General features: G+C 43.8%; 1 protein-coding gene across 1 annotated transcript in view; it reads left to right on the top strand.

The window, feature by feature from the left end:
- LOC310795686 (putative E3 ubiquitin-protein ligase HERC6) overlaps window positions 1-13,917 on the top strand; it is a gene marked incomplete at both ends in the record, with an annotated part of 143,213 nt that overhangs the window by 101,774 nt on the left and 27,522 nt on the right. Inside the window, 3 exons of the mRNA XM_083657755.1 lie at window positions 4,042-4,269; window positions 4,823-4,914; window positions 13,604-13,731. Of these exons, the coding sequence (XP_083513881.1) occupies window positions 4,042-4,269; window positions 4,823-4,914; window positions 13,604-13,731 (448 nt within the window). The remainder of the gene's footprint in view (window positions 1-4,041; window positions 4,270-4,822; window positions 4,915-13,603; window positions 13,732-13,917) is intronic.

The following is a 13,917-nucleotide window of genomic DNA, read 5'->3' as shown; positions in this document are numbered from 1 at the left end:
TAGCCAGGCTGGAGGCATTATGGTTTCAGGTTGTCTGTAAGAAGGAGAAGTGTCCGTGTGTGTGCGTGCATGTGAGCATAATTCTGTCCGGCCACGGCTATGGTGTTTTACGTTAGCCTGACTCCACCAGACGGGGGCGGCATTGTTCCACAAATTCACAATCCACCTCAGTCTGGCCCTGGCCTCAGAGAGGCATTCAAACCGGCCGCCACCCAGGCGCACCAATCAGCGTGAGCTAAGGGCGGGCTTTGCGAGACCGGATGTGACGCCACCGAGAGGCGCTGGACGTTTGTAGTTCTTTCACTATTCAACATGGCGGCGGCTACCGAGGCTAGCTCCAGTGAGCTAGTCAAACATTCTATTCAAAACAATAAGCTAACATAAACGTTAAACACTTGATCTTACAGTGAGTACGAAACCGTAACTGTATTGCTGTAACGTTATCAACTATGAACGTTAGTAAACAAGACATTGTTGTAGAATATGGGGAGATAGCCTTCAGACGGTTGCTAGGCTGGGAGAACATAGCAGCCATCAGCTAGCTGTAGGCTAGTGAATGGCTAGCAGTTAGCCATTCACGCAAGTCACACAAACACAAAGCCCTTCTCACCACAGCCCAGTAAACATGCAATCTGTTAAACCATCATTTTTGTTCCAAATAGAAATAAATCATAACGTTAATCAAAATGCCACTGAAATATTAGCTAATCAACACAGAACTGCAAAGATCAGTGTGATGTATTGTCCCTGCTAGCTGAAGTGTATTCTGCTATGATTGGAATGTTTGCTGCTGTTTAATAAACCACGTTAACTCACGTTGGTGCGAGTGACATATTATGTTATACAGGCGAGATTAAAGATCTCAGGATAACAGGATGTTACTCGAGAAATTGGTTTATCGATAGAACATAGCTTAAGATTTTGCACTTGTACTTTCTTTAGATAGGGGGTAAACAAACTAATGGCATGGGAGCCAATACTAGATTATATCCAAATGCTGCATGGTGTAACCTAAAGGGTGCTTTTCCTCTTCTCCGTTGACGTCCTCTGGGCTCCAGGCAGCTCCCTTTCGCAGATTCATCTCTGACATAAACATCTTTATGAATTTACATCATCTTATCATTTTACCCAATCGTGCCTCAAGACCAGCAGATTATGTAACAACAACACCACACGGCCGTCTTTTCTCCGTTTAGTTTATTATCACAAAAGTAGCAAATAACATTCTCCAGTCATGCGTAAACATCTACCATTCCACTGAAGCTGTGTTCACACCGAGATATTTATTTTTCGCTCTGTCGCTCAAGTCAACCCTTTGGAATCGCTCTGTCGCTCTGTTTAAATCGCTCATCAACAGGCACACGAAATGACGGACATGTGGGGGATATAACGCTACGCAATGTCATGCTGTTTGTCCACTACGAGCCACCGTCATTGTTTACAAGCTAAGCCTATCAGCGTGCTCCTAATGCGAGCTGCATACCGGTAGTACAGACTTCACTTCATGTCAGCAGTCAGCCTGTCAATGCGGTTTGTTGCCACACAATAAACCAGCGGTTTGTTCCAAGCCAGAGTGATCCTTGACTCGCTCTCACATGGCAGCCAATCAGCGTTGAACAGCGAGCGACTGATGCCAGCGTATTTTCGCTCGAGTTGGAATATTTCATCTTCAGCGACGAGCGTATTTTCTCCCTGTCGCTCTGTCTCTGCCGCTCGGACGCCCAGCGATTATTCTCCCAGGCGAATATACGCTCAATCGCTCGTTTGCATTGACTTTGTATGTAAACTCGACGCCAGCGACCAACTTTAATAGGTCGGTGTGAACGCAGCTTGACAGATATGCTAAAATTCACCAGTCCTTAATGCTAAATAGTAGCGTTAAATCATTATATTGTATCAAAGTATTTGGTTGTTATTGATTGTTTTGGTTGTTATTGAGCGAGCTACTGTAACTTGTCCCAATTTACCCCCGGGATCATTAAAGTCTTTCTGATTCTGATTCTGATTGCCATGATCATAAAGGCTAGAGAGCGTTGCGTCTCCATGACGTTAGCCATCCAGGCCAGTCCAGGGTGCGTGCCACTCGGTGTCATATCGTGTCATCAGTTCCCTGAAGAAACGAACAACGATATGTGTTAGTCATGAATCGCTGTTAACGTTAACATCAAATCAATAATCATCAGACGTAGCACCCCAACCTCCAAATGTTGCTAACGTTAGCGTAACATCAGTTAATCCAATCAGTTACATTTAACGTGCAAAATGGCCTACCTGCACTTCATCCTCAGTCAGACATCTGCAGTAATTCTTCTTTCTTTTGGCAAATTGAATAGTCAATGGTTGCACCCAATATTCACCTTACAAAAACAGCAAAACATCTGCAACCTCCATGCTAACTAATTAGCAATTGTAGTCCTAGCCGTTCGTGTTTACCAGGCGAGGCTACGTCATGAAGGCAAGTCGATCTGATTGGTTGGCGTTGGCACGCCCAGACGGTGACAGACAGACGGTCCATCCAATCACCTGCCAAGTAGCTTGAAAAAAGTGACCGCCCTCTTCAGCAGGGTAGCTTGACCAAATCCAGATGGATGTCGTTTGTGAAACAGAATGTGAAGCAAACTCATCAATCTGGCAGCGTCAGGTTAGTTTTACGTGCGATCGGGCTGAAACTTTCAGGGGGTGTAAAGAGCACCAGGGTGACCTGATGGAGCCGGATTTTTTTATTAGGTGATTGCCCTAATTACCTAATGATGATGTCATCAGTGATGTCATAAGTTCAGTGATGATGTCATCAGTAATGATGTCATCAGTGATGATGTCATCTGTGATGATGTCATCAGTGATGTCATAGTGCAGGTGAGGCCACGTGGCGGCCGAGCTGTGTATGCGATGCGGGCAGCTGCAGGGCGGTCGAGGCCGCGCGAGCCCCTAGTATATAGGATATAAAATTGAGTATGTGGGCAATGTTTCAAGTTCTGTGTCCGGCCACAGCTATGCAGTTTTACGTGTGATCGGGCTGAAACTTTCAGGGTGTGTAAAGGGCACCGGTGCGGGTGACCTGACGGAGCCTGCATTTTTAATTAGGCTAATTAGTTAATGATGATGTGATGTCATCAGTGATGTCATAAGTGATGATGTCATCAGCGATGATGTCAAAAGTGATGTCATAAGTCACACACACACACACACACACACACACACACACACACACACACACACACACACACACACACACACACAAGGAGGCATTGTGACAAGCCTGATCAGTAGGGGTGTCACGATACACTCAGTTCACGATACGATACACGATATTGGGTTCACGATAACGATACGATATTTTAACAATATTTTTTTGCGATCGATTTGTAAGTTGAGGGGGCATCCTCCACGCTAATTTGAGTAATTTCACCATTTTCATCCTCCGTGTCTGTAACGTCCCTCGTCTGTTCAAACAAAGCAATGAAAAGGAGAGCGAGCATGCAATCAGATGCAGATCATGTTCAGCTTCTTTTTCTCACGATATGAGATTTAATCTCAATGATACATATTGTCACGTTTTGATATCGCGATATATTGTGGGACGATATATTATGACATCCCTACTGATCAGTGATGTCACAGACACACACAAGGACGCATTGTGACAAGCCTGATCAGTCATGTCACAAACACACACACACACACACACACACACACATACACACACACACACACACACACAATGAGGCATTGTGACAAGACTGATCAGTGATGTCATAGGGGGGCACACACACACACACACACACACACACACACACACACACTGATGATGTCATCAGTGATATCATAATGGGGCACAGACACACACAAGGAGGCATTGTGACATCACCGATGCAGTACTGAATTTTCACACCATAAGATCATATCTAGAAATTATCTTGTAAATTCTGCAGTCTTCTCATACCCAGAAAGACGTATTACATCTCATTGCCACAAATGTGGCTTGTGATTGTATAAAACAACATTTGATTTGATTTGATTATTCTTTGTTCCACTTTCCAGGAGGAAGTGTCTTATCCTGGGGTTTGAACAGTCATGGGCAGCTGGGTCTGGGGAAGGAGGTGTCACTGCAGCCCACGCCGACCATGGTGCTGTCTCTGACTGGGATAGCAGTGTCCCAGATTTCGGCAGGAGGGGCCCACACCCTGGTCCTCACAGTCCCAGGCCTGGTGTACTGCTGTGGGGCCAATAAAGCTGGCCAGCTGGGGCTCAACAGGGTGGATGAGAATGGTGCAAAGTTACTGTCTAGGGATGGATGCTCACAAGCACAAATTACTAGTCTTTGCATATGATTAGACGTAATGAAACTGAGAGGCATAATATAAAAAATATGGCTGTCAACTTTTAATTCTTTGTAGTACAGGTCAGAATTTATGCCTGTCTAAATAGTGAATCTAATATTTATACCTGAAATGCATTTTGATTGCTTATCACTTTTGTTAAGTGATTTTATTTTTAAATATATTTTATTTTCAACTTTTTTTAACAATACAAAACAGGCTCAGATACCGGAAAAGAAAAGGAAAAAACCTAAAACTAAAACCCCAATAAACAAAAACAAAACAATGGATACATATATATATTAGACAATCGATAATACAACGTGGTGCTATTAACCACACAAAGTGTGTATGTGCTTGTAAGGAACATGCATGACTTTTATTAAGTGATTGATTGAAACAAACAGTATTATTACGAGTGGAAAAATGTCATTGGTCATCATTTTGAAATTCGCATGTTTTCTGTCTCCATGTCTAAACACATTTGTTGCTGTCTTTAACAGGCAGGTTCAACATCTGTATGGTCCCTGCCCTCAGAGCGCTGGGAGTCTCCTTCATAAGCTGTGGAGCGGCACACTCAGCTGTTTTAACAAAGGTATTCACTTCTTTCACACTGCTTCCTTCATAAGCTGTTGTGGCACACTGCTGTTTTAACAAAGGTTTTCACTTCTTTCACACTGCTGTTTTAACAAAGGTATTCACTCCTTTCACTCTGCTGGTTTAACAAAGGTCAGGGCTCCAGACTAACTTTTTACACTAGGTGCACTGTTGCACCTTACTTTTTAATTTAGGTGTACCAGCACATAATTTAGGTGCACCCACATTTTTCACCATGCCTTTTGGCACCGCAATAATACATTTTAAGCGTTACCTTCTTTGTCATTTTGTATACATATTGGCAAATTATTAAATGATACGATCAAAGATTTTCATGTCAATAAACGTCTGTTAAAGTCACTATCACCAACCGAGTTAACACAGTGGGGATTGAGCCTATGGCCCACTAATGGAAGCCTTTGCATTTTAAGTATTGCAGCATTTATGAACTGGGTGTCTGTGATGTGATTATCACCTTACATTATGCTCCTAAGTTGAAAAAGTTAGGAGCACATTAAATGTGCTCCTAAATTTTTGGAGACACAATTTTTTGGGACACTTTTTTAAGGACACAATGATTAATCTCTACATTACAATTTAGTAGGCTACCATTCTCATGATGCACTATGAATGTCTTACCAGATAAGAATGATTCAATAACCATTTATTTAGTCATCTGTAGTTTGCCTAACATTATGTAATGGTGGTCAGGATTGTGGACGTTCACGTTACTGTGATTAGTGTCGTGACATATCCCACAGTGTGCTGTGAAGTCTCACTGTGCACTGCAGACAGTGACAAACTGTAGCAGATAGCTGCTCTTAGATGGTCTAACGTTAACAGACAGCATAGTCATATTAATGTCAACAACACATTTTAGCGATCTTGAATGACATGTTGGTAACGTTAGTAATCCCAGAATTTTCTTGATAGTTAGCTAGCATCCTGCTAGCAATGCTAACATTAGACGCTAAGATGTCATTGTCATGCCAGCCAACCTAACGTTAGTCAGAACTCGTCTGCTGAAGCCGTAGCTTTGTCTCCCGTGTACAAAACCACCATCTGACACATTTGAATTCCATCTGTTTGTAACTCCGATTCCGGTACGAGTGAGTCTGGTAATGGATGGCTGGCTGTGGACTGTCCTGTCTGTGTTCTACTAGCGATAAGGATGATACGACTTCCAGTCGGATTTTCAAAGTAAAACGATTCTTCCCAAGTCTAAAGCACTCAGAAGCAAGTTTTATTTTTGTATTTCCCCTGTGAGAGATTTAGTTGACGCACGCTGTGGGACAAGAGTAGGGTGAGAGAGAGAGAAAGACGCTACAAATTCCAAGGTGCACGTACCAGTGCGTGTTATGAAAATATTTATGATTTTAAGGTGGGAAAATGTGTGTAAATACACGCACTCTGGAGCCCTGATGGTATTCACTCCTTTCACACTGTGCTGTTTTAACAAAGGTATTCACTCCTTTCACACTGTGCTGTTTTAACAAAGGTATTCACTCCTTTCACACTGTGCTGTTTTAACAAAGGTATTCACTCCTTTCACACTCTGGTGTTTTAACAAAGGTATTCACTCCTTTCACACTGTGCTGTTTTAACAAAGGTATTCACTCCTTTCACACTGTGCTGTTTTAACAAAGGTATTCACTCCTTTCACACTGTGCTGTTTTAACAAAGGTATTCACTCCTCTTTCACACTCTGCTGTTTTAACAAAGGTATTCACTCCTTTCACACTGTGCTGTTTTAACAAAGGTATTCACTCCTTTCACACTGTGCTGTTTTAACAAAGGTATTCACTCCTTTCACACTGTGCTGTTTTAACAAAGGTATTCACTCCTTTCACACTGTGCTGTTTTAACAAAGGTATTCACTCCTTTCACACTGTGCTGTTTTAACAAAAGTATTCACTCCTTTCACACTGTGCTGTTTTAACAAAGGTATTCACTCCTTTCACACTCTGCTGTTTTAACAAAGGTATTCACTCCTGTCACACTGTGCTGTTTTAACAAAGGTATTCACTCCTTTCACACTCTGGTGTTTTAACAAAGGTATTCACTCCTTTCACACTGTGCTGTTTTAACAAAGGTATTCACTCCTTTCACACTGTGCTGTTTTAACAAAGGTATTCACTCCTCTTTCACACTCTGCTGTTTTAACAAAGGTATTCACTCCTTTCACACTGTGCTGTTTTAACAAAGGTATTCACTCCTTTCACACTGTGCTGTTTTAACACATTCACTGCCAACAACGTGTAAACACGTTTTCAGAATCCAGCTGTTGACTGCCAACAACGTGTTAACACGTTTTCAGAATCGATTTTTTTTTTTTTACGGTGGATCGTTGATCTGGCCCTTTTGCATCTTCTATTATACTGTTAGAGCCGCCGGGCGTGTGCAATCCATTCCGCCGACCCACTGAGTGGCGACGGTGCTCAGACTATTGAGTGTTGTTTGGCCAGAAACGCACGCATTCCAGCTGAGCTCAACCGAGGACCCAGAAGCGAACGAGCCTCATTCTCATACTGTAGGCGAAAACCTTTCACACGGGCGCACGGCGGTGGGGGGTTCCAAAGGTGGACTGGGTGGAAAGCACACTTTGAAGCGCGCAGCATAAAGCCTAGAGTCACACAAGGCTTCGTCAAAGCTCTCAACCGAAAATCCAAGAACGGATTAAGCCACATCCACGCTCGCCGACGAGGGGCCGCCAGAGAGGGAGGCTGCTGCTCACTGCTCAGACAGGCAGGAGAGACTGGCTTGTGACTGACAAACGCTGCTGAAATCCACCAGACACGCCCACGGAGGGAGGAGTTGTAAGGAGAGGGGGTGCGGGTGCTGCTATGGAGGAAATTACTGTTCAGAACTATATTGTTTATGTCTGATGTCTCACTGATGCCAAAAATAAATGGTTAAAGTGACTATTTGATTGAATTTCACAAAACTGCGATTATCTCAGCTTTTTGTCTCAGACGCTGAAACCATGCTGTACTCAACGGCTAATATCTACATAACTACTAACTCTACAAACTAACTCTTTTAGACAGAGAAAGCACACATTCTATTAGTACTTTTGTGAACTTTCTGTTCACAAAGTCCAAGCAAAAAATTATCCTTGGCTCTTGTAAAATGAGCCAGAATCCTCAAAAAAACCCTCTGGCAAAAGCTACCTACAGTAAAAAAAAAAAAGGCTGGCAGTGAATGTGTTAACAAAGGTATTCACTCCTTTCACACTGTGCTGTTTTAACAAAGGTATTCACTCCTTTCACACTGTGCTGTTTTAACAAAGGTATTCACTCCTTTCACACTGTGCTGTTTTAACAAAGGTATTCACTCCTTTCACACTGTGCTGTTTTAACAAAAGTATTCACTCCTTTCACACTGTGCTGTTTTAACAAAGGTATTCAGTCCTTTCACACTGTGCTGTTTTAACAAAGGTATTCACTCCTTTCACACTGTGCTGTTTTAACAAAGGTATTCACTCCTTTCACACTCTGGTGTTTTAACAAAGGTATTCACTCCTTTCACACTGTGCTGTTTTAACAAAGGTATTCACTCCTTTCACACTGTGCTGTTTTAACAAAGGTATTCACTCCTTTCACACTGTGCTGTTTTAACAAAGGTATTCACTCCTTTCACACTGTGCTGTTTTAACAAAGGTATTCACTCCTTTCACACTGTGCTGTTTTAACAAAGGTATTCACTCCTTTCACACTGTGCTGTTTTAACAAAGGTATTCACTCCTTTCACACTGTGCTGTTTTAACAAAGGTATTCACTCCTTTCACACTGTGCTGTTTTAACAAATGTATTCACTCCTTTCACACTGTGCTGTTTTAACAAAGGTATTCACTCCTTTCACACTGTGCTGTTTTAACAAAAGTATTCACTCCTTTCACACTGTGCTGTTTTAACAAAGGTATTCACTCCTTTCACACTCTGCTGTTTTAACAAAGGTATTCACTCATGTCACACTGTGCTGTTTTAACAAAGGTATTCACTCCTTTCACACTCTGGTGTTTTAACAAAGGTATTCACTCCTTTCACACTGTGCTGTTTTAACAAAGGTATTCACTCCTTTCACACTGTGCTGTTTTAACAAAGGTATTCACTCCTCTTTCACACTCTGCTGTTTTAACAAAGGTATTCACTCCTTTCACACTGTGCTGTTTTAACAAAGGTATTCACTCCTTTCACACTGTGCTGTTTTAACAAAGGTATTCACTCCTTTCACACTGTGCTGTTTTAACAAAGGTATTCACTCCTTTCACACTGTGCTGTTTTAACAAAGGTATTCACTCCTTTCACACTGTGCTGTTTTAACAAAGGTATTCACTCCTTTCACACTGTGCTGTTTTAACAAAAGTATTCACTCCTTTCACACTGTGCTGTTTTAACAAAGGTATTCACTCCTTTCACACTGTGCTGTTTTAACAAAGGTTTTCACTCCTTTCACACTGTGCTGTTTTAACAAAGGTATTCACTCCTTTCACACTGTGCTGTTTTAACAAAGGTATTCACTCCTTTCACACTGTGCTGTTTTAACAAATGTATTCACTCCTGTCACACTGTGCTGTTTTAACAAAGGTATTCACTCCTTTCACACTGTGCTGTTTTAACAAAGGTATTCACTCCTGTCACACTGCTGTTTTAACAAAGGTATTCACTCCTTTCACACTCTGCTGTTTTAACAAAGGTATTCACTCCTTTCACACTGTGCTGTTTTAACAAAGGTATTCACTCCTTTCACACTGTGCTGTTTTAACAAAGGTATTCACTCCTGTCACACTCTGCTGTTTTAACAAAGGTATTCACTCCTTTCACACTGCTTCCTTCATAAGCTGTGGAGCGGCACACTCTGCTGTTTTAACAAAGTGTGAAAAATGTCTATATATATCCAACTTCTCAATTAAACTCGTGTCTAGAGGTATATTATTACCATCGACCATTTGTAACATGAATTGACAAAGATTACATGAAGAGTAGGGTGTTTGACTGTTGAAGTATAGCTGAATTACCTGTCGATGGTGCAGGGTGACTGGCACCGTCGTAGTCAGCTGCTTCACGGGGCCGGCTGGTCGCTCTGACGGGCCTTACCACATACGCCTAGAGCGACGCTTAAAGCTACGGTTTAGGCTACGCCTACGCATATAGAGAGCTCCAGGAACGAGTCCGGAAATCATCGATGCTAACAGCCCTGGTTCTTCACAGTTTTTGCCTATGGGAGTTTTGAATGGGTTTTTGGCGCGATGCTTCTAATAATCTCTCTGAGCAACGCTGGCTTAATCAAACGCGAACCAGTGTTTAGTAACATCATCTTCACACACGAGGACCACTTTTACGAGTTTTGAAGCTTTTACGTGCCGTTAAAAGGACGGCTAGCTAGCAAACGGCTAAATGAGACTACACTTTTGAGTCGATGAGGATATATACGTCAATAACGTCACCACTTCAAAGGGCGAACACGGAAATTCTCTTTCCCTCACCTGGTTCAGCCCCGTTCAGCCCGAGGTAATCAGTGCACACATCAACAACAGTCCAGGTTGAGTGCTGACGTGACGTGAAAGCCTATGCGACAGTGTGTAGTTCTGGATTAGCTTAGCTCGAGCATTTTACTTCTAGGGCTCGCATTTACGCTACAAAACTCGAACCTTGGTTCGCGTTTGATTAAACTTGCGTTGCCCACAGACCTTATTTGAAGCATCGCGCCAAAAACCCATTCAAAAATCCCATAGACAGAAACAGTGAAGAACCAGGAAGTTCGGGACTTCCGCATTCAGCCTACAAAAATACGTCATCCCTGGAGCTCTCTATAGGCATCGCTTCATGCACGCTAGGCGCCTATTTGCGTTCACACAGGACGCCACACTGAAGCCCCGCTCTGCGCTACGCTGATCACATGAGCAGCGGTTTTTTACACTTTTCAGATCTGATTTATAGCATGGGTGAGTAATATAAACCTCTTTTTTATTGTAATGTGCAAGTGACAATGTCTGTCTATTTCCTGGCCGGCTGTAATTGTTATTTTCCCTCGGGTAATCATGTGACTATGAGTCAACACCATGAGTGATACATGCATTGAGACAGGGGGGGTATATATACATCTGACAGAAAAGACGTTAATATAGAGGAACACATGAAGGACAGCTCTCCTACTATGCACTCGTTAATTCGCGCTCCACCCTCCCTTTTGGGCAAACTCGGTAGAAAATATGGCCCAAGTCCCTCAGAAACAACAGCCAACAATGTGATTAATAATAATTTAATTTGAAATTGGTTCAATTGTGAAAATAAACAGGACGTTCTTTGCCATTCTTGTTGCTCACTTCCTGCACAGCTTGACAGTTCAGTGCGCCTAGACGCTGAAAAATAGAACAGACGCCTAAACGATAAATGCAGCGCAGCGAGAGCGTGGCTTCAGCGCAGCGCGGCAGCGGTCTGTGTGAACGCTCTCATCTGTTAACAAGGACGCCTAAATTTTTTATGCGTTGCTTAAAGCGTCGCTCTAGGCGTATGTGTGAACCCGCCGTTACGCTACGTTCACACAGGGCACCTACGCCTTGCCTTGCCTCAACCCACGCCTACAGACCTTGAGCTGCGCGTGAACCTATCACACGCTTTTGCCATCACACTGCACCGCTATTCCACGCTGAACCTGAGCCGAGTTACAAGCGCCTCTCCTCTCTCCCAAGTGTTTTTTTTTGTCACGTGTGGTCCCGAATTATCATGGGTAGGTCAAATAAATCGGATACATTTGATGTGCTATTGATGCTGGATATGTATAACCAGGTCTCCTTCTTGGGTGACTGCTGTCATAGAGAACTGGATGCTGTTGTACTAAGTGGATTAACTTTTCATTGTCCATCTTGCTTCTTCGGTCGCTATTCTCTCTCCTGAAGATTTGTTTACTGACGGGGAGAAAGCCCCACATGATAGCCACCCATCAATTACTCTCTCTCTCTCTCTCTCTGCTACAACACTGTTGTAGTAACACCATTTTATTTTGAAATTCAGTTGACTTTGCCATTTCCCACGGATATTGTCACGTTTTTCCTTCATGGCTTGACAGAAGAAGTCTGCCTTCACGCGCCTAGTCGGCTTGAAAATAGAACTCACACCTAAACGATAAAATCAGCGCAGCTCAGGCGAGGCGTGGGTACACGCAAGGTTCACGTTGAGGCGCCCGGTGTACACAGCATCATTGACTAAAAAGGAGGCCTATTTAAAAGCGTGGGTAAAGGCAAGGCGTAGGCAAGGCTTGGGTGCCCTGTGTGAACGTAGCCCTACACACCGACCGCGATAAACTCGCATGTACTCGCACTCGCCCAGTCAGCCCTGCTACAGCGTGGTTGGCTGCCTTGCTGTATTTCCGTCTTCAATTGGTCGATTTCGAAATGCCCCTCCTTCCCTCTTCTTGTCGCTCACCAGCTTGCAAAGCATGCTGGGATACCTGCCGTCAGGACATCGCAAGCGACAAGACGAGAGGAGGGGCCAAAACCGAAATAGACCAATTGAAGACGGAAATACAGCAGGCAGCCAACCAAGCTGCAGCAGCGGGGCAGGGCTTGACAGGGCGAGTGCGAGTACATGCGAGTTTATCGCGTATGCTCGCGTTTGGTGAGAAGGGGGTCTGACCCTCTTGGCCAGCTCTGTTGTCTGTGAGATGTGAGAGCCGGGGGGTACGGTGGTGCAGTGGTAAGCGCTGTCGCCTCACAGCTCGAAGGTCCTGGGTTCGATTCCCAACTGGGACGCTGTGAACGCTGAAGGAATGCGTGCCCGTCCGCATGTCCTCGAGTGCCCACCGCCCGGGTGGGGTCGTCAAAACGGCCTTTCTGTGTGGAGTTTGCATGTTCTCCCCGTGCCTCCCAGGGGTTTCCTTCATATAGGAACCCCCTTCACAAAAACATGCAATATCATGGTTGCTAATGTGGTTCCTCCTCTGGTCGTTAAGGGTGCCTGTTCAGAGGGAGGGGAACTGGTTGGAATAGCGTGAACCTCCCACGTGCTATGTCCTACCGGTGAAGCTTCCTCTGTCAGGTGAAAAGAAGCGGCTGGCTAACTGCCCATGTCTCGGAGGAAGCATGGAGCCAGTTTCGGCTCTCCCCAGATCGGCAGAGGATGGAGCAGCAACCAGGATAAATAAATTGGATTAGCACTAATGGGGGGTAAAAATGGGAGAAAAAATAGGGGGGGGGGAAAGAGATGTGAGAGCCGTCCAAGCCTCACACGTTCAGTTGCACCCCACCAAAAGGCAGGACTAAAACATAAATGGTGTAGAAAATGTCCACCTAATTTCTAGCTCCTCTGATCTCCTTGTGTCCCTGTCCTCCCTTCCTGCTCACACTCTCCTTTTCCTCTCCAAACTGGAAACTGCTACTTCAGGAGGCAACAGGCCCCTTAAAGAGACAGGAACATATGTCCCTCAAATAATTCAGCATCAATCAACAAACGGCCAGAAATACATGTACATAGGTAAATATTACTGTATCATATTTTCATTATCAATGAGTTGAGGGAATTACTGCCTACTGATCGTATAAGGCATTCACTCCTTTCACACTGCTTCCCAACCTTGGCTGCAAGATGCCGTTATGTTTTGATTTATAGAATGTAAAAAAAAAAGTATCTTTCCAGTGGGTATGGTACTGCTTCTTAGCTCCTTGTGTTATGTACTGCTGTGATTTGTAGGACGGCAGGGTATTCACCTTTGGAGAGGGAAGCCAAGGGCAGCTGGGCCATGGCTCCACTGCTAATGAACTGGGACCCAGGCTGCTCCAGGGCCTGGAGGGACTTGCCTCACAGATTGCATGTGGCAGGTGATGACTAGGAATGTGCGCACTGGAATTCCATTATGATTCAAGAGCCTCCAGTTTTTGTCATTTTATAGCTGACAGAAAGTAATTATTACAGCATGTTTACAATAATCTGGATAAGCGCTTATTCCATTTAGAGAAACCTTACCACAATACTTATGATGTACCAAAACTATCTGTGATACTGTT

The sequence above is a fragment of the Poromitra crassiceps genome (genome assembly GCF_964638095.1).
Source record: "Poromitra crassiceps genome assembly, chromosome: 21".
Classification (NCBI taxonomy): domain Eukaryota; kingdom Metazoa; phylum Chordata; class Actinopteri; order Beryciformes; family Melamphaidae; genus Poromitra; species Poromitra crassiceps.
The sequence above is the reverse complement of the archived record's forward strand: the minus strand, read 5'-3'. Positions and strand labels throughout refer to the sequence as shown.